At 54.5% G+C, this 20,612-nt stretch overlaps 6 protein-coding genes across 6 annotated transcripts; 4 read left to right on the top strand and 2 right to left on the bottom strand.

The window, feature by feature from the left end:
- Nucleotides 1–123: 123 nt before the first annotated feature.
- DL89DRAFT_274174 (alkaline phosphatase) lies at nt 124–1,542 on the top strand (the record flags this gene model as incomplete). Its single annotated transcript, XM_040889151.1, has 1 exon — nt 124–1,542. The coding sequence occupies one exon, from the start codon at nt 124–126 to the stop codon at nt 1,540–1,542; it is 1,419 nt and encodes a 472-aa protein (XP_040745219.1).
- Nucleotides 1,543–2,358: 816 nt separating this feature from the next.
- On the top strand, nt 2,359–4,025 carry DL89DRAFT_291106 (acetyl-CoA synthetase-like protein; the record flags this gene model as incomplete). The annotated part of the gene is made up of 7 exons (XM_040890162.1): nt 2,359–2,754; nt 2,789–2,953; nt 2,997–3,071; nt 3,133–3,543; nt 3,587–3,700; nt 3,761–3,939; nt 3,995–4,025. 7 exons carry the CDS (start codon nt 2,359–2,361, stop codon nt 4,023–4,025), a joined length of 1,371 nt encoding a protein of 456 aa, XP_040745218.1.
- A 2,045-nt stretch (nt 4,026–6,070) lies between these two features.
- DL89DRAFT_221550 (P-loop containing nucleoside triphosphate hydrolase protein) lies at nt 6,071–6,814 on the bottom strand (the record flags this gene model as incomplete). Its single annotated transcript, XM_040884526.1, has 1 exon — nt 6,071–6,814. A coding segment is annotated over one exon (744 nt), but the record flags the coding sequence as incomplete, so codon positions are not given.
- Nucleotides 6,815–9,076: 2,262 nt separating this feature from the next.
- On the top strand, nt 9,077–12,434 carry DL89DRAFT_265511 (uncharacterized protein). The gene is given in 2 exon segments (XM_040886696.1): nt 9,077–9,912; nt 9,931–12,434. The coding sequence occupies 2 exon segments, from the start codon at nt 9,081–9,083 to the stop codon at nt 12,279–12,281; spliced, it is 3,183 nt and encodes a 1,060-aa protein (XP_040745216.1). The 5' UTR covers nt 9,077–9,080; the 3' UTR covers nt 12,282–12,434.
- A 3,548-nt stretch (nt 12,435–15,982) lies between these two features.
- Nucleotides 15,983–16,485, top strand: DL89DRAFT_101482 (uncharacterized protein). The gene has a single exon (XM_040882996.1). It carries the CDS (start codon nt 16,074–16,076, stop codon nt 16,422–16,424), a length of 351 nt encoding a protein of 116 aa, XP_040745215.1. The 5' UTR covers nt 15,983–16,073; the 3' UTR covers nt 16,425–16,485.
- Nucleotides 16,486–17,087: 602 nt separating this feature from the next.
- DL89DRAFT_221165 (glycoside hydrolase) lies at nt 17,088–19,196 on the bottom strand (the record flags this gene model as incomplete). The annotated part of the gene is made up of 1 exon (XM_040884499.1): nt 17,088–19,196. One exon carries the CDS (start codon nt 19,194–19,196, stop codon nt 17,088–17,090), a length of 2,109 nt encoding a protein of 702 aa, XP_040745214.1.
- Nucleotides 19,197–20,612: the final 1,416 nt, after the last annotated feature.

Genomic DNA, 20,612 nt, shown 5'->3' with positions numbered 1-20,612 from the left:
AAAGGAGTCAGCTTTAAATACCTGCTCTGCTTTTGCTAGAACAGTCACCACACATAGACGACCTATAAACTATTTTGCCTCATACCTGAAATGAAATTTGCACGACTACAGGCGATATCGCTCATGCTGCTGGCATATCCATTGTCAGTCCATGCCCAGAAGCGCAAAAATCTTATCTTTATGATCTCTGACGGCTTCGGCATGACATCCGAGGCTATGGCGCGCGAATTCATGAGGTATGGAAACGAAGACACTATGAATTGGGCCAGCACCATGGACACAATGCTAGTCGGCACATCGCGAACGCGCTCGAGCAGCTCACTGGTCACAGATTCAGGTGCTGGTGCAACGGCATTTTCCTGCGGCACCAAAAGCTACAACGGCGGCATTGGAATTACCAGCGACAAGAAGCCATGCGGCACTGTGCTCGAGGCAGCAAAGTCCAAAGGATACAGGACTGGATTGGTGTCAACAGCCCGCATCACCCATGCAACACCCGCCGCATTTGCAGCACATGTGGCTAATCGGGGCATGGAGGACCTGATCGCACTGCAGGAGATCGGTAACAATACAATCACCCATAGCGTTGACCTGATGTTTGGTGGTGGGCGGTGCCAGTTTTTGCCCAAGAGCCACGACGATGGGTGTCGGTCGGATGAGATTGATGTTTTGGAGCTGGCGAAACGTGCAGGATACACCCGTCTCGCAGACCGAGATGCGTTTGACTCTTTGGATACTGCCAGTGTCCGTCTACCCGTCCTGGGGCTATTTGCAGAGAGTCACATGTCATTTGAGATTGATCGCGATGAGAAAGAGCAGCCATCGCTGGCTGAAATGACCACCAAAGCACTCCAAATCCTGGACCGCAACAGCCAGGATGGTCCGGGATTCTTTATTATGATCGAGGGAGCCCGTATTGATATGGCTGGACACGACAACGACCCGGCAACGCATTTACGTGACATTCTGCAGTACTGGGAGGCAGTAGCAGCAGTGCGCAAGTTTGTCGATTCCCATTCGGACACATTGCTGGTAAGCACATCGGACCACGAGACTGGTGGGCTGACCCTAGGGATTGATCCACAGTACGAGTGGCACCCTGAGGTGCTGGCGCCGGTAAGAAAATCGGCAGAACTCATCTGCAGCGAGATGAAGCGCATGTCATCAGACAAGCTGCGCGATCATGTTGTCAATTCAGTTCTTCCAAACTATCTTGGCATTAGCGACGCTGGCGATGGCGAGGTCTTGAATATCCTAAGCGCAGCAACATCACCGACAAAGCTCTGCAAGAGGATGGTTGGCCAGACTGTTTCGGCGCGAGCTCACATTGGCTGGACCACGGGCGGACACACTGGTGCTGACGTTGGTTTATATGCCTACGGCGCCGGTGCAGGCGGTTTGCGCGGCAGCTATGAAAACACACAGATCGGCGCATTCCTGGCCAGATACCTAGACGTGAGCATGGGCTCCCTAACCAAGGCCCTGGTAAACGAAGTGACCGAGCAGCACGGATTCAGCGACGGGTCCAGCGATAGCGCGTAGCGGCTGTCTACGAGGTTTGGATCGATATATTTTTTATTACCCCGAGGATGGCAAACACATAGTTGTAGGCACTAAACAGGGTCTACTGTGCAATGGAATATTCATGAATCCAAGCAGCTCTAGCCACGCCAACTACGTACCACCAGCAATGTTTGACGAGCAGCGAAAATAGCCTGGATTGGCAGCAATCGCGATAAGCAAGGATATGTACCAAAGGGCAGGAATAGTGGAGTAGTGCTAAGAGAAGCAAATCTCCATTCGCCTTTTTGCCAACGGAATTCGCCATTTGTGCCGAGCATTGCAAAGAGCAGCAGCAGCGTGTGCTGCAGGTGCAAGCTGAATAGCGCCGGCAGGGGGACCGTGCCAGGCAGACTTGCAGGATCATGTGGCCAACCCAGTATGCATAGACGGGCAGCTGCGGAGGAAAGGGGGGTTAATTGGTAGTCCGCGTTTGCCGAGCCTAATCTCTCACAGACCACTCCAACCACAAGTCTGCTTAGCAGCTGGCGCTAACCTCCCGGCCGAACACCACACGGGTGGTCAATGGCTTAGGCATCGACAAGCGGTGGCGGCGGTGCAGAGCAGGGTCGTTGGCAGCATTATGTGAGGCGCATTGAGAAGAAAAAAAAAAAGAAACAAAAATCATTCATCCACTGCACGTATTCTTTTCGACATGTGCTACTTGCAGCATCATTGTGCCATTCACTGCCTGCAAAGCAGCTGCCAGTGCATATAAAAGGAACTCGCCCGCCTGTTCCTTTCTCTTTCTCCACCACACCCTACTCCAAGCATTGCTCTTTTCTATCCTCTTTCCAGATGGTTTTCACCTCACCACACGCTGACATTACTGTCCCGCCGTTGGACTTGCCGACGTTCCTGTTCTCCTATGCTGAACAGCACTCTGTGTTTGGAACGCAGCCCGATCTGCCCGCATACATTGACGATGATGTCATCATTAGCTACGCGGAACTAAAGCACATGGCCTCGACGTTCGCGGCCGGGCTGGTCAACAAGCTCCGGCTCAAGCCCCAGGACCATGTAGCCCTAGTCTTGCCTAACACGGCGTTTTACGGTATCCTGGTGCTTGGCACGCATATGGCTGGGTGCGTCTGCGTCACGACCAATCCGCTGAACACGTCATCAGAATTGGCGCACCAGTTCCGCATGACCCAAACCAAGGCGGTTGTCACGACCATGGGCGCTCTGGCCACTGTGCGACAGGGCCTTGAACAGGCGAACCATAGAGTTGGCCGACAGCCACATTATGACTATCGACGGCAATGAGGACAACTTTAGGAGGGCGTGTTCGTCAAGGCCGTTCCCGCACGCCTATATTGCAACGAAGAAGCAGGCAACAACCACGCCGGCGCTTGTCGTGTTCAGTTCTGGTACGCAGGGCCTGCCCAAGGGCGTGCAGCTGTCGCACAGCAACATCATTGCCAACATCCTGCAAGACCTCAGCAGCGACAGCAAACGACCCGGTGATTGCCGAGGCGGAGCGTGAGCGGAAGCCGCGGGCGACGATTGCGGTTCTGCCCTACTTCCACTGCTATGCATTGACGAATGACACTGCTGGCATGTGTTGCCAAGGGCTATACGCAGGTGGTGATGCGCAGGTTCGATGTAGAGGAATTCTGCGCATTGGACGCAGCAGTACAGACCGACGTTTGCTCATCTGGTGCCGCCTGCCTGTGCTTCTCCTGGCAAAGAGCCCAGTACGTCAAAAACTACGACTTGTCGAGCCTCGTGTACCTGAACTGCGGAGCAGCGCCGCTGGGCCGTGAGCTGCAAGACGAGGGGACTCGGGCTGCAGGCTGTGTCATCACTAACGCGTACGGCCTGTCGGAGGCGTCGCCAGTGACGCACCGCTCACAGATTCATGGCACACCTGTGGGTTCTGCTGGCGTGTTGCTGGCATCGATGGAGTGCAAGATTGTCGACGATGGCGGCAAAGAGTTGGGTGCTGGACAGCAGGGCGAGATATGCATCCGTGGGCCCAATGTCATGATAGGCTATCTAAATAACCCGCAGGCGACCCGTGAAGCTATTGATAGCGACGGCTTCCTGCCACACAGGAGACATCGGATACGTCGATAGCTCCGGATACTACTTTGTCACTGATCGCAAGAAGGAGCTCATCAAGTACAATGGCTTCCAGGTTGCCCCCTGCCGAGCTCGAAGGACTCTTGCTTGACCACCCGGCCGTTTTGGACTGCAGCGGTCATTGGCGATACCCGATGCCAAGCTGGCGACGGAAATACCCAAGGCATTCGTCGTGGTTCGTCCAGAGCACAGTAAGCCTGGGATTGCAATGGACGTGAGAGAGTGGGTCGACGACAGGGTTGCATATTACAAGAAGCTGCGTGGTGGTGTTGCTATCGTCAAAGAGATTCCAAAGTCAGTCTCCGGAAAGATTCTGCGTCGGGTGCTGCGCGAGCGCGAGGCGGCAAAGCGTAGCCAGCAGCTCAAGGCCCAAGCTCTAGCAGCTATTTATGAGCATTTATAATGGTAGTTTATTGCTAAGCGTCCTCATTGCGTATGGTCTCGACAATGGCAGTTTGCCAGCGAGCAAGACGGTCCGGCAACTTAGCCAGCGGACTGGCGACCCGGAAATTCATAATCTCTTGCAGCACTGTTGCGCATCAGCACCAAGACAAGAGCTGTCTTTGCAAAGCACTTGCCAGTCGATCCACCGGTTGATGGTCAGCAGCTTCGCCTTGGGCCAGTAGGTCCAGCGATCGGGCAAACAGAGCGACGCCAGCTAGGTTAACCCTTGTCGACATGTTGGCGAATGTTGCATCGCCGGATCCGGATAGGTTGGCGGCAACGATTGCATTCCGGGACGTTAGCGGGTGGTCGGGGGAGGCATTGACTGAGGAGCGGTCGATGACGACAGGCCGTGTAGAGACGCGCCCGCGTTCCTCGATCTGAATCGCATGGCCAACACCACGCACCTTCCTGGCAACAGCGACTTGGGCAATTTCAAACCCGTGTCCAGCTTGCAGCTGGCATCACAATGTGGTCGAATCCCGGCGATGATGGCAGCATAGATGATGTTGACGTTTGTGCCATTCACGTTGGTATTCGCAGGTGGTTCAGTGAACCCGCCCCTGAATCCGGGAACATCGTCCGGCCCTGGGCCGGATCAAATGGCTCAATGGCACGTGTTTGTTGTGCTCGCTGCGTTGGATTCGGACCAGGTTGAGATCATGCAGCATGCGGAGGTACTGCTCGCGGTAATCTTCGAGCGCATCCATAGCATCCCTGTTGATCCAGTTCTTCTTGCAAAAGTCATGCAGCTGCCGACGAGTTCTGCCTGGAGCGGACGCAGCCTTTCGCCAGTCCTCATACGCAGACAGCAGCAACCAGCAGATCAGACGCCTGCCTGTCATCCGCGTATGCAAGCCATTTGTACTTTCGGTATTTGGCGTGTGCAGCACTGGCTGAGACGCGCTCGTCAGGGTCAAATGGGCGAATGAGCATGGGCTTGCCGAGCGACATAGCTGCAGCAAGGGTGAGCACGGGGTCCATACAGTTGAGCATCGTTCCAACGATTAGCATCTTGCCAATGGACAGGTCAACAGGCAAAGTAGCAGAGATGCCTGCCAATGGGTGTCAGCTCTTCGGCCTCATCGAGGGCACCTGCCTCCTTGAGCTCATGTATAGCCTGTGCTACTGACGACTGCAGTGGCGGATCGATGGCTTCAGCGAGGAACCCCGAGATATCGTTGAATCCGTGCATCTTCACCATCATAGAAATCCCGATCAGTGGCAGACGATGCATCTCGGGGGCCTCATACTCTGGCATAAGCGCGTGCTGCTTGCTGCTGAACAGGCAGAGCGTCAGCCCCTTTTGCACACGGCCTGCACGCCCGCTGCGCTGTTTGACATTGGCCTTGCTGACTGTGGCAGTCTCGATTCTGGTCATCCGCCGCTTCTTGTCCCAGATTGCCTGGTTGGCAACACCCGAGTCAATCACAATAGTGACATCCGGGATGGTGATGCCGGTTTCTGCGATGTTGGTGGCGAGCACTACCTTGCGCCTGCCCTCGGGGAAGATTTCAAACGCAACATCTGTATACGTCTTGGTCGTTCCAGGGCAGGTCTCGTTGGACAACGCAGAGTGCAAGGGAACGATGCTGGCGATGTGGTTGATGGAGCTGTCGCTGCCTAGCATTCCGTGCAGCTTGCGGATCTCGAAAATTCCAGGCAGGAATACCAGGATGGCGCCCTCAGAAACATCAAACTTGGCGCACATATCCTGGAACACATCATCAGCGCCGCTGCAGATGCAGCGGATCAGGTGGTGGATCAGCTCCAAGTTGACGACATCTGTGCGCATTTTTGATACTGTCGACCACGCTGCCACCGAGACATACGAGGGGTCCTCTAGCGATTGCTCTCGGTTATAGTCGCTGCTACTGGCAAACGATACGCGAGTCTCATCGAACGACACATCCACATCATGCCTCGCCAAGTTTCCACCGCGCGTAGTTACGTTGAACGAAAACGACTGGTTGTTCTGGTCCACATATTTGGGCCTCTCAGCGAAGAAACTCTGACTATCAAGCACATATCCAGACATCTGGATGACGTTCTCCAGATACATGTTGGTGACAGGGAATGTTCGGCCAGGGATGTCGACCACCGGGCAGCTGTCAAAGTAGTAGGTGAAGATGCTGGTGTCGATGGTTGCACTCATCAAGATGACCTTTAGATCAGGCCGCCTGGCCAACAGCCGACGCAAGACGATTAGCAGGTAGTCAAGCTCCAGAGTGCGTTCCTGCACCTCGTCACAGATCACACAGCTGATACCTGCTAGCTTTGGATTCTCAACCAGCATGCGCAACAGCACGCCCGTGGTGCAGAATACAAGCGGGTTCTCGTCAACTGCACGCGCGTTAAGTCGCACCTGGAATCCGACCAGCGAATCTTTGGTTCCAAGCTGCCCGTCCCCAACTTCCAGAGAGACGCGCTGAGAGATAGATGTAGCAGATATCCGGCGCGGCTGCGTACACAAGATACGCCCACCTTTGTACTTTGCCGACAGTAGCAGCCGCAGGGCAATCTGCGGCACCTGGGTGGTCTTGCCGCAGCCCGTGGCTCCACGGATTACCACTGTCTGTGAGCCAGCCAATGCGTCAGCTATGGTTTGCATGTACTGGCAGGCCGGCAGCGCTGCCTGGGTCGCTGCATACTTGGACTTCCACTTGTCGGTACTCTGGCGCTCCGGGATGACATTACGTGTCCATCTGGCTGCGCGTATCCGCATGGCTTTCTTAGCATAGTGCTCTTGCTGCGACCAGCTGACCTTCTTCTCGCCGCTCTTTTCGGGTGCATCGGCAGCCAAGCTTGCTGTTGCCATCTCCACATACTGGCTGCGCAGTTGGCGAAGAAAATCGACCCTGCTCGTCGTCTGAGCAGCGGCCTTAGCACGCTCAGCTTCGCGAATATGAGCGTCCCACGTGTCCCACTCGCTCCGCAAAGATGGCGGCAGACGGTGGGCAAGCTGTGGAGAGTGTGCCTGCGCGAAGAGATAGACAAGAGCCACATAGTCTTCGGCATCGCGCCGCGTCCTGCCAAAAACACCGCCAGGCATTTCATACACCTGTGACTGGCCGTGGAATGCTATGCATGGCTGTGGATCAAGAGGAATCGCTCTTAGTGCACTAGCATCGGACCGGGATGACGCGATTCCTGGTGTGGACCACGTTACTGTCAGACTCGAAACATAGCCTGACCCACGCAAACCACTGCTGTACTTTATCGCCGCCTGGCTATCAATTCGATGTACAGATTCAGTAACGAGATCTCTCATGCTAGCGCCAGCCCAGCCTGCAGGCGGAGCAGTTTCGACGATTCGTACTGAGCTGGCTGAGGCAATCGGTGCGCTATCATCTGCCTCAGCATCACTATCGCCGAAGCCGAAGCCGAGCCCTATTTCGCTGCCGCTATCACAATTGCTATCTGCGTTATCGGCAAAGAAATCAGTCTCTTGCTTCGCCGAGGTATTCACGTTCTTTGCCAGCCTCTTCTCCTCAACAGCAGCATTTGCCTGCATCCTGGCCATGTCGACAGCCTCCCTCTCGACCTCATGGTCCTTGAACGCGCATATTTCATCCAGCAACGCATTGTGGTATTGGGGCCAGATCCGGTCGTATTCTGCTGCAGCCTGCGCTCCATCGAACAGCCAATCGTCCTGGATCTCTGCCAGCGCTTTCGCCTCCTTATTGACCATGTCTGATAGCTTTGCAAGATAGCTGCCATAGCGGTTGCGCTGGTTGTTGGTGCGCAGGTAATCGGCCCACTCCTCCATTGCTGCCCGACGTACACTGCGCCGTGCGTGTACAATTCCAGGGTCTTCGTCGCTGTCATAGGCATCCGCATCATATCCATCAAGCCCAAGACTTTCCATCGCACGAGCCAAAAAGCCGTCGCCATCCGCATCACTCGCCTCGGGCTCACTATCTTGCGCGCCAGCAACATTGTCAATGAATTCTGCTGACTTTACCTCAGGCTCAGGCTCAGGTTCAGGCTCAGGCTCAGGCTCAGGCTCAGGCTCAGGCTCAGGATCAAGTTCTGGTACAGGCTGCGGTAACGGATCTACAGCACTCATGGACTCAGAAACGTCATTCCCGCTGTCTGTTTCAACGACCCCTTTGTTGATCTCAAGTTGATCAAACTCCAGCTTGTCCCTCATGTCCACCGGCAGCCGATCTGCTGGTACATGGAAGCACAGCCATGACAGCATATCGAGGATATCACCAGCACCCTTGGTTGCCTGCATTGCCTCACGAACATCGTCCTCGTTGAAGCCATATTTGACCAGCGTCTCAAATACAAAGTTGATCGACCGGGTCCAGTCCTTGGCATCAACCAACTGTTCGACATCGGGAACTGGCAGCTCCAGTTCGCCAGACCGGATCTTGTCGATAATCATTTGCTCACTCTTTTCGCTGAGAACAACAGCAGGCCCCTTTGCAGGCATGCGGTCCTTCAGCTGTAGCTCCTTGTTGACCCGTGACTCCGCCTGAGTTTGCGCCAGGCTCAGCGAGACCCAGCCGGCAATATCGCAATTGCTGTCGCTTTGATCCGCCTGCCCCTCCGTTTCAGTGGCTCTGTCGTTTGCTATCATCGCCTCTATGGGCGGCAGGGCCGGGTTCTCTGCAATGATCCCAGCTGCGTCACCCGCTGTTGCTGCTGTAGCAGCTTCAGTCTTCGCTGCCGCTCTCGTTGCCGTTCTTGACGGCATACTGACTGTTGCATAAGCACTCGGGTCGCGCACGACCTTGGTCTTTTTCTTTTTGCTAGGCATTCTTGAAAAGTAGAGCTGAGGTGAATGCAGAAGGAATCGGAACAGTAAAGCAAGGAGCAATCATCATCGCTTAACACCACTGCGGCTGGCTTTGGCTGCAACGCATCAAGCCACTGATCAGGAGAATCAACTCGGATCAGAGCTGCTGTTGACACTAGGACTAAGCTCGATTCCTGCGCAACTTCCGCGTTGGTTTTCGCTCAGCTTCCCCTGTACTTATTCGATGTCTGAGCCTAATTCCTCTCCATTCTCCGAGACCAATGCACCGCTGCCAGAGGAGCAGCTGAACAGCAGTGGCCCACCCAGCAGGATAGTGGACTTTGCAGCCTTCGAACACCAGAAGGAAAACATCCAGCCGCTTCGCCGCGGCCGCGCAGCCAGTACTCTTGCCATGCTCTATGGCACTCCTGTGCCAACAGCAGATGAGGAAAACACCAATCCTGAGCCCCTAAACAGCATGGCCCGGCAGAGCTTGCAGCCTGCACGACCCCTGAGTTCTGAGCCGCCACAGCAGCAGGCTGCAGAGCAGCACAACAGCCCGTCAGAGATTAAGGTGACTGGAAGGTTGCAGGCCCAGAATGCGCAGTTTCAGGCTGAGATTTCTGCGATTGATCCGGTCGAAACCGAGGATCCGTTAGATGTGTACTATCGGTATATCCAGTGGCTGTTCGAGGTGTTTCCGCAGGCATCTGGCCACCAGGCAATCATAAAGCTGGTGGAGGCCCCACTGACTCTATTCCGCGGCCAGGAGCGGTATCGCAATGATGCGCGGTACGTGAAAATGTGGCTATGGTATACCGGACTGATTCATGACGGCCAAGAAGCAGTGTTCCAATACCTGCTCTCTAACAAAATTGGCGATTCGCTAGCAGTCTTGTACGAGGAGTATGCAAAGCTTTTGGAGTCTCGAGGGAAAACTCCTCGTGCGGACAAGATTTTCCAGCTGGGCATTGCGCGAAAGGCACAGCCGTTAGCTCGGCTTGAGCGGAGGCATGTCGAGTTTCAGCGCAGGGTCATGGCGCGTACCATGCAGAATATTGAGCGGGAACAGCACCAACACCACGAACACCACGAACACCACCAACAGCAGAGCGGACGGGGCATTGCTGGCAGCCATGGAAACGCGGAGCGCACAATGCTTGGAACAAAACGATCCAGTCGGGCTACACGGTCTGTTGCCGCAAATACTCTATCTGCATCGCACCGCGGCCTACCAGACCAGCACCAGCAACAGCAGCGGAACACAACTCTACGCCCAAATTCGCGAATTGCAGTGTTCTCCGATCCAGGCGGCAGCCATGCAGGTTCTATGTCGGTTAACAGCGAAAACAGCCACAGCGATGACGCGACGCCTTGGCGCGATGTTGGTTCAGATGAGTGGCGACGCAAGGAGAATATGCCTGAGGCAACCAGTTGGCGCGGACAGACATTGGAACAGCGCCGGACTCTGAGAGATGGTACACCTGGAACGCCAGCGGTTGAAAAGTTCGCTGTGTTTTGTGACGACACTGGCGATGCCTTTTCGGCTGCATCGGCGCAGATATTAGATACGACAGAGCCTGTGGGTTGTGTCAGCTCGGCCCTCACCCCCCGGCGTAGCCGTAGCCAAGCGGCGCATACGACGGTTGAGAATCTACTCAACTCTTTTGACAATTTGGATACACCGTCAACAAACAGGACTCGGCACATGGTAAAGGGCAAATCCAAACAGCTGGCTGGAAAGAACCCAGAAAGGATGGTGATGCCTGCCTATATGTTGTTTCCACATGGTGGCGACGTGCCACAGTGCGCGGAGGAAGCCCGTGCGCAGCTAGCCAGATATGCGTTTGACTACGAGGCGTGGCATGAGGATGAACAGCGGAAACTGAAGGCGATAGAAGCGGAGCGCGTGGCAGTATCTGCTACAAAATTGGGACGCGAGGCTTTACAGCGTAGCAATATCCCGCTGAACGATGATGACTATAATGATGGCGAGGACGACGAGGACGATGAGGACGATGGTATCGCAGATGAGTCGGCCTCGCCATCATTGCTCGGAAAGCGGAAGGCTGCGGCATCTTCTCCAACAATCAATACCCGTGCAGCCCAGGAAGGTATGTTGGAGATTTGGAACGACATGTCGGACTCGGACTCGGACTCGGAGAGCCTGCAAGGGCTGCAGGCCAAGACCAAATTGAGAAAAATATCCAGCGTGGTTGACGACGACTACCAGTTCACCATGGGGCCAGTTGCGCCGAATATCATGCCAGAGGGCCTTGCAGAGAAGCCGGCCGTGATCCCAAGCTCGACGCGCTCGACACGCTTTCGGTCATTCCAGGACAATGCTGATGCCAGCTCGCGCATAGCAAAAGACGAGAATGACCCACCGACACTGATGCTGAGGGGAGTGCACTCGTTTACTCAGCCGGACCTGATGAGTCCAAAGGCGAAGGCCACACCCTTGGCTGCGCGCAGTCAGTCACGGCCGTTGTCGGGTGCTGCTACAGTTGGTGTGGTTCGTCGAAGCCAGCCCCACTTTAGGACGAGTAGCGTGGATGAAGGTGGTGCACCGCTAATTTCAAAAACACCAATAGCGCGACGGGTATCTGTGTTCAAAGATAGTTCGCCCCTTCACCCGTCGCTATCGCCGATTCTTGACTCAGACCCCTCTCCTCTTTTTGTGTCATCAGCAGATGCAGCATCCACACCAGCCCCGCTTGGAAAAAGATTCGCTGTGTTTTCAGATTCGCCATCGGCTGTCAGCGATGTTGTAGATGCAAACAATGCTGATATGCACCAGGGTGTGTACGGATCAAAGGACAAGCCCAGCGGCTTATACTACTCAACACCAGCACACGGCCGCGCGCGTTTTGTTGGTAGGAGCAATTTACTTACCCCCGCACAGAGGCCTGTCTCGAATTCGGCTTATCCACAAACCCCTGGACATACTGCCAATGCATCAGGCTATCTGTCAGGCAGTGGCGCTGAGCTGACGGGAGTCACCGGATTCACGGGGCTGTCATCGATTGGCAGCTCTACAGCGCTGCTGCTTCGTGGAGAGCTTGATATAGAGAGCGAGAGGGACGCTGATGCTGGTAACAATCACACCGACGACGATGAGCAGCACTCCGAGGACCCTGTGGCACATACACCCGTGCGCAAGCGCCTGTCAATAGCCGTCAAAGATCTGGGGAACATCACGCCACGGTTCCCCAAATCGCCTACTGATACCAACAGCCATTTCATGGGTCTTGATGATGACGATGAAGATGAAGATGGCGAGGACGACGAAGATGAGGAGCCACATACTGAAAATATTGGCGAGTTTGGCAATTTGGACAGTCAAATGCATGAGCTTCAAGCGGAGCTTGGTGGTGGTCGGTTTGCACAACCTAGCACACCTGCCCAACAGCAGGAGCGCCCGTTTAGCGTGTTCCGGGACTAGAGTTTCAGTTCACTTATATTTGCATAGCCGAATGGCTCACACTACACTTACTATATCTTCCAGCGGAAACCAATATAAATGTACTAGAAATACTCTGCTCGCGATGCGAGCTCGGCTGCTAGTCAGCATGGGTTGACATGTCGATAAGAGCATCACGGCGAACCGGTCATTTGAACGTGTCGGATGGTTGTTGGTGCAATGTTGATCATGGACATCTCCCACCTTGGTGGCCTGCTCAGCGTAGGCGCTTCAGCGCTGGCTCGCTGCTGCTGGCAACAGAATCGACTGCTGCTGCACGCCTCTTGCGCGACCTCTTTGTTGCAGGGGTGGTGCCAGAAGCATCGGCAGCAATGGCTGTAGAGTGACGGAACCGTTCAGGAATACTGCCTGAATCACAGAGTGACTGGAAAACGAGTCTGAAGTCTAGAACTGCTGCAGCGGCCTCTGTTTCATCTGATGGCATCTTCGCTGCTTCGTGTGCAGCCTTCTTGGCCAGTTTTTCGCCCTTTTCTGCTGCTTTCCTTGTCTCTGCCATTGCCCTCTTTGATGCGTTGATCTCTGTAACCTGCTCGCATGTTTTCGAAATAAACGCCTGCTTGATTATTTGCTTGCCACTGCGGACATCATGGATCCCAGGCCATGTACGGTTAGACAAGCAAATAATCAAGCAGGTGTTTATTTCGAAAACATGCGAGCAGGTTACAGAGATCAACGCAGCAAAGAGGGCAACGGCAGAGACAAGGAAAGCAGCAGAAAAGGGCGAAAAACTGGTCAAGAAGGCTGCATGCGAAGCAGCGAAGATGCCATCAGATGAAACAGAGGCCGCTGCAGCAACTGCAGCAACTTGAAGTAAACTGAGGCGCTATACGCGAAGCTTTATAAACAAGAAATGAGAAAATACTAAGCGGCTACACCGATAAAAAAAAAAGAAAAAGAAAAGTACTTCTAGCGAGAAGTTCAGAGTCATATAGTTGGTGAGTTGGCGAGTTAGGATTTTTCTCACAGTGACTTGCCGATTTAGGACTAACCATGTAGTCAATCGACTAGTGTCCAACACAACTGCAGCAGTAGCGGTTGATTCACTTGCTGCTGCATCGGCGGCAGCAGTAGACACTGTTGCAGCACTTAATAATGCATATGCACCAGCACCCCCAGTCTGTGCACACGACCCGGTCCAAGGGATCACACAATCTGTGTGGGATGTGTGGGGCCGGGTCGCAGATCTAACATCAAAGCCATTTAAGGCGCATGATGATAGAAAATTCCACGGAATGGCGACAACAGATGGTGTAACGATATGCATTTTGTTGCAAGACAAGGTACCCAAGGCTGATGGTGCAGTAGATGCTGATGCTGCGGGAGGCGATGCTGCAGGAGGCGATGCTACAGCTGACTGTCGCTATATCCACCAGATCCCACAGCCAGAGCTGCAGAATCTGAAAGGCCGCTGTGTATTCATCGATCCAGGTCGGGGCGATTTACTGTATATGATGCACGAAAATAGCAGCAATGGGAAAGAGGGTGAAAAGATGCTCTACCGCTACACACGGCAGCAGCGCAATAAGGAGCTCAAGCTGCGCCACTATGACAGGATTCGTCGGGCTACAAAGGATCAAGTCCCAGAAGATGCTGTCCGCAGAGCAGAGGCAGAGCTTTCCAAGCACTGCTGCCGGACCCTTAGCCCAGCAAAATTCCGTGCCTACGTTGCTGCCCGTGCATCTGTGCGGTGTATCCTAGCACCATTTTATGCCAGCACGATGACAGCGCGAAGGTTACCAGAGCAGCAGCCCACTAAGTCAAACAAGCAGCACCAAAGGCGCTGGAAGGCCCATCCAGGTGTCAGTACCAGTCCCAAGGTGTACCCGCTTCACCGCAAGCTGCGCCTTGATTCATTCATGAACCAGGCCCGTGCAGACCACAGGCTTGCCGCGAAACTCCGGAGCAAGTTCGGTCCAGATCCAGTGCTGGTCATGGGCAATTGGAGTGCGCCGATGGCCCGACACCATGCGCCGATTCGTGGCAAGGAATGGCGCGACAAGTTCAAGCACCATGGCTTTGAAGTCTATCTGATCGACGAATTCCGGACATCGTCGATGTGCCCGTTCTGCTGCGAAAAGTTCCTGCAGACATTCCGGCATGTTCCCAATCCGCGGCCCTACCAGAGATCGAAGAACCCAACTGTGAAGTGCCATGGCCTTCTCCGCTGTACAAGTGAATCATGTAAGCAGGCCATGGCACAATACAGGCGAGCCTATTCGTCTCGGCTCTTGAACCGCGATCTCGCAGCAGTTCTAAACTTCAGACTCATTTTCCAGTCACTCTGTGATTCAGGCAGTATTCCTGAACGGTTCCATCGCTTTACGGCCATTGTTGCCGATGCTTCTGGCACCACCCCTGCAACAAAGAGGTCGCGCAAGAGGCGTGCAGCAGCAGTCGATTCTGTTGCCAGCAGCAGCGAGCCAGCGCTGAAGCGCCTACGCTGAGCAGGCCACCAAGGTGGGAGATGTCCATGATCAACATTGCACCAACAACCATCCGACACGTTCAAATGACCAGTTCGCCGTGATGCTCTTATCGACATGTCAACCCATGCTGACTAGCAGCCGAGCTCGCATCGCGAGCAGAGCAATTCTAGTACCTGGTGTATATTGACTGCTGCATCAATGGTTGGCACACTTGACAGCCAACAAAAATATATCTAAGAATTCTCTCCAGGCAGTGGCCGCTGGTGTGGATCCACCCTTATCAGCAGCTACTAGGTGAAGATCTGGTTTACTAACCAGTTTGCCACCGCCACACAGCTAGCAGGAAACAAATAGATACGGGACCCGCTGCAGCTACAATCACACAACTCGAGCTGCGTCTGAGAGAGCCGGGGGTGCTACGGAAACATGGCCAGCCGACCTGAGCACTGACTGCTCGGAATCTCGTTTCAACACTGCTTGTAGCACTTTAATTCCGCCCTGCTATGCCGAATCAATAAAGCCCCCCTTGCTATACTCTCTCCGCCCCCTGCTTCAGTGTGTACGCCATGAGATCCAGACATCCAATACCTATCATCAGCGATGGTGCAAGAGACGCATGTTCTACTGCACCATACGGCAGTGGCACTACTAGCACATAATATGCTGTGGTATTTGCGTAACTATTCTAGACTAGCACAGGTGGAAGTAGCCAGCTTTTTCTTTACAAAACTCTGTGCATTGGAGCCAGGCAGGATGGAAAGAGAGGCCCGAAAGAATGTACCAGGGCTTGGTGCGTGATCCACTCGACCGGAACCTTAGTTCTAGTCTGCGCAATCATCGGTCACCGCTATCAATCTCACCACGTGCCTCTGGATCTGCATGGTCGAATTGGATGTCCGCAGTGCACTGAGCTCAGTTGCCACTGGCCTAATCGCCCTGTTCCTGTGTAGTCATGAGACCAGACTTGCAAATAAGGAACGTACGGGAAAGAATTGGGTCATCCGGACAGGCTCGACGAGCCAACCCTCGTCGAAGACTGACGAATGGGGAATTGGACAAATATTTAGAGGCAGTGCGTTCGGCATCAGCTTCACGGAGAGTGACGTTTGCCGAACAGACCAGGGTGGCAATTTATGCGGCAGCATTCTCCTCTTCCCCTTTCATAGCTTCAGCTGGCAGCTCGCGGCATTACACTGCTGAGCATGGAATTATGACCCCCTTTTTACAGCCAGCACATTTCCAAGGCGCCCGTCCCCTTTTTCGCCTTTTTCTTCTGCTCTAGCCCTTTTCTTTTGTTTATTTTACTACTTTCTTCATTCTACACTATATGTCGCCAGTCCCAGTAGACTCGGACTCTGACCGTTCCTCCTTCAGTGTGGTCGACACCCATAGAGACTGGATTCGCCAGAGCCTCGCCACCAACAACTCTGCTCCTCTGCGGACCCGCCTTCAAGATCTTTTGCGCCATTCGCCAGTGTTCACCGAGAACTGCGACCTGTACCCGCAGCGCATGCGAGACGTGCTGAACCAGCGGAGCCAATGCATCATTGTTTCCGATGACGTGAGCCCAAGTAGAGCTGTGGCGTCGAACGATATACTCCCAATGCCCAGAGCCGACCTCGAGTCGCTGCTCCGCTTGTACCCAGCGGCAGCACGGCATCTACAGCTGCATCTGTAAAAAGTAGCACCATGCACATCCGTTTATCCTGTCTTGCACGTTGAAGGAGTAAAGACGAGCCTACGTCACTGGCGTGTGGTCTTGGAGACATACCCGTGCCAGCTGCATGCCTCACCCCTGAATTAATTGATTTCCAAATATATCCTGCTTTTGTCTGGAAAAGGACCACATGCCAAACAGTTCATTGGATAGCGTGCAGTGTGGCAATATAGAGCAGTAGCATACATGAGGATACTGGGTCCTGCCACTCTCACAAAACAAGTTTGTAATGCAAAGTCCGGCCGCACTCTTAACGCAGCAATGTATACATATAGCTGCAGCATCTTCGTGGCTGGAGTTTCAGCATGTAATAGTGTAGCTATCTGGACAGCAGCTCAAAGTATGTGCTTTTGTGGAATGGTGGCAGTTGACGCTGCCAGCTGTACAGAATGATGTGCATCACTGTCAGCCCCTGGAATGTCACTGTTTAATTAAAATAATAGGATATATATTCAAGGATAGAAATAGAACGATAGGCTGGTTGGTTGGTTGGTTGGTAGGTCAATGAGTCTCGCAAAAAGAACAAGTGAAGAAAGCTAGATGAAATGAGATGAGCAAAAGAAAATGAATGAAAATGGAGCACAAACAAGCTATCTAGGCTTGCTTAGCAACAAATGAGAGGTATTAGACCGACAGTCTGATGGAAATGGTTCTCTCCTGAGGGGTCAGGGCGTTAATGGTGATATTAACTGGTGAGGGATCAATGACCTTGACCAGATCGCGGTTGTAGTAGGCGAGCTCCTCGGCAGTGAGCGTGAATGAAACCTCGGTTAGAGTTCCCGACCTGATCTCGACCTTGTTGAAGCGACGCAGACGGAACAGCTCGGGCTGGTAACCAGTACGGAAGCTCTGTGTTGTGTACAGCAAGACCGCCTCACGCTGGTCGAACGGGCCAGTGTTCTGGATCGAGAGGCGAACAGTAATGGGCTTGCCAGGCCGCAGATCGGTCGAGTCAACTGAAATATTCGAGTACACCATGGTGGAGTAGCCCAGTCCGAAGCCGAAAGGATACTGCGGGGCATACTCGTTCCACATGCCCTGCCAGATGGTGTCGCGTGCCTGGTATTCGTGTTTTGGATACGAGAACGGCTGACGTCCTGAGGGGCTGATCTTGCCGTAGAGGACCTCGGCAATAGGAACACCACCATACATACCAGGCAGGTAGGCATTGACGATACCGTCGGCGAGCTCAGCAACATCCTTGAGCAAACGTGGGCGGCCCTCGACGAGGATAGCGACGATGGGCCTGTCGACAGCCTGCGAGATCCTGCGTACCAGCTCGATCTGGGGCTCAGGTAGCGACATGTCGTCGACGTCACCCTGGTCATCGGCGTAGTTGGACTCGCCGAGACCAATAACAACCTTCTCGGCCTGCTTGGCGATATCTATGATGCTCTGCAGTATGTCCTCCTGGAGCTCGGAGCCTGTGGCGCTGAAACCCTCCATGAACACAGGGCGGTGCTTGGTGATTGACTCGATACCAGACATGATCGTGTCACCCAAGCCCTGGTAGATGGCATCACCCTCGATCTCCGTCGGACCCTGACGGTGGATGTTCCAGCCCCCGCCCAGCAGATGGGTTGAGTTCAGATGCGGGCCAATAAACAGCACACGGTCATCGTCCTTGAGTGGCAGCACGTTGTTTGCATTCTTCAGTAGAGTGATCGACTCACGCACAGCATTGCGCGCCAGCTCGATGTCCTGTTTGGCACCGACCGCCGTGAATAGGTTTGGATCCGCGAACGGCGTCTCAAACATCCCCAGGTCCTTCTTGAGCTGCAGGATACGTGCAACAGACTCGGTGATGCGGTCTTCGTGGATACCGCCGCCGCGCACCAGATCCAAGGTATCAAGGGTAAACTCCGCATCGCTAGTCGCCGCGCTCATATCAACCGAGGTGTTGTTCAGGGTCAGATACACAGCATCGGTGAAGTTGGCTGCAGTGTGGAAGTCCAGGGCTTGCGACCTGACCTCCTCGTAGTCGGTGAGCATAACACCACGGAACTGGAGTTTGTCGCGAAGAAGCTTTTTCAGGTAGAAGGATGACTCGACCAAGGCCTCGCCGTTGAGATTGCTCAGGCTCTCCATCAACGTTGTTGCGCCTGAGTTCAGAGCAGCCTCGAATCCTGGCAGATAATACTCAAACAGGATGTTGTCTGGGATAAACTGCGTACTACGTTCTTTGCCGTTGAAGGGATACGAGGCACCGATGAAATGCTTGACACATGTGGCAACTCGTGTACGGTCAGACTTGTAATCACCCTGGTAGCCGCGAACCGAGTACCGGACCATCTCGGACAGAAGTGCCGGATCCTCGCCAAAGCTGCGGTAGTTCTGGGACCAGCGCTTTTCGACGTTGAGATCGGCACTCGGCGCGAATGCCCACTGGTACCCAGAGGCACGGGTGTCCTTGGCAGCGACACGGCCGGCCTCGTAGGCGTACATGGGCTGGAATGTGGCAGCCAGTCCAATACCCGCCGGGAACATGGCCGCACCCTTGACATAGTTGGCGCCGCGAACCGAGTCCATTCCGAAAAGGACCGGAACACGAGACCCCTTGGCCAGCGCCAGCTCCTGGATAGTGTTGGTTATATTTGCCAGTGTCTGGGGGGCATACCACGCATATTTGCCACCACGGTTGCCCGGTGTGTCGTAAATAGAGCCAACCTTGACCTTGTTGATCCAATACTCCGCGGCAGTACGGTTCAGCGTGCCGTCACTGCCTATGAGCATGCCGATATGGACCTGCGTCATCTGCCCGACCTTTTCCTCAAGGGTCAGGCTCTCCACCAACTTCCACACATCCTCAGCAATGCGGTCTGGCTTCTCGGGCGCTGACTCCATATTGGCCAGGGGAACTGGATAAAAATCGATACCACCAGGTGCCAGTGGATCAACGCGAACAACATTCGGCGACATACCCTCATCGCTGTCCTCAGGCATCAGCAGGCCTGGGGGCGTGATGATCGGCTTGGTCAGCAGCTCGGGCAGATGCGCTGTCTTGGTCGGCCGCAGCATAACGGCCCAGTCGTCAATGTCGTTGCTGAAACGGGGAGCACGGCTGCCTCCACCCCTGACGCGACCGCCAAAGCCTCGGCCAAACGAGGTCGACTGAGTAGCGACTGTGGTCTCCTGCGGCTCGGCAGAGCTGGTGGTCATGCCAACCTCAGGCCGGCGCGGTGCAGCCCCTTGTGTGCGCGGTTCAACGGCGCCGCGAGGATGCCTAGTGGCTCCGGCGACTGGCCCGTTGATGTTTAGATCAGTGGCACCAACACGTGGGGGACGTGCAACGCGAGGCACAAGATTGTCTTGAGAGTCAATCGAACCTGCTGCCGCTGCGTCCATTGCAAGGATTGGTGCTGCAGGGGTTGGTACTGCATGTGCTTGTGCTGAAAGTGCTTGTGCTACAAGCGTTTGTGCTGCATGTGCTTGTGCTGCAAGTGTTTGTGCTGCAAATGCTGGTGCTGGTGCTGCAAGTGCTGGTGCTGCAAGCTCTGGTACTGCAGGTTCTGGTGCTGCAGGTTCTGGTACCGTAGCTGGAACCAGCGGATTGCCGGCAACTGGAACTGCCAATGGATTGCCAGTAACTGAAACCGCCAGCGGACCACCAGAAACAAGCGGGCTGATCCCAGCTAAACTACTAGCGCCAGCCAACGGCAAACGTGGGTTCGTCAGCGGGTTCGTCAGCGGAGTTGTCAGCGGGTTTGTCAGTGGAGTCGTTAGTGGAGTCACTAGTAGAGTCGTTAGCGGCTGTGTACGGCCAGCGATGACCTGGCCATTGGGTCCTTTAATCAGCGAGGTTTCTAGCGGAGGATATTTGGCTCCTGCTCCAACAACCAAGTTGGGAGCTGTAGCCCCGGGTCGAAACGTACCTCCGATCCGACCTAGCCCCCCAGTGGAGGTATGACCCATCTGAGCAGCAAAAAGTGAACCGCTTTTACTAAGAAGCTGCTGTGCTCCAGGAGCAAACATGGTCTGCATAGCAGGAGACACAAACGTTTGCGTGCCAGTTTGCGGCAGCGTCTGCACGACGGTCGGCACTACAATCTCCATAAGAGATGTCTGGGGTATCTGCGTGCCAGCGAGCGGAGCGGTAAGAGCATCAAGCGCTGCTGCGGCGTCCTGCGTGGGGGTCGCAAGGATGATGTT

This window comes from Linderina pennispora (genome assembly GCF_002104995.1).
Source record: "Linderina pennispora strain ATCC 12442 chromosome Unknown DL89scaffold_3, whole genome shotgun sequence".
In the NCBI taxonomy this organism is placed as follows: domain Eukaryota; kingdom Fungi; phylum Kickxellomycota; class Kickxellomycetes; order Kickxellales; family Kickxellaceae; genus Linderina; species Linderina pennispora.
This window is presented reverse-complemented; position numbering and strand designations above follow the sequence as displayed.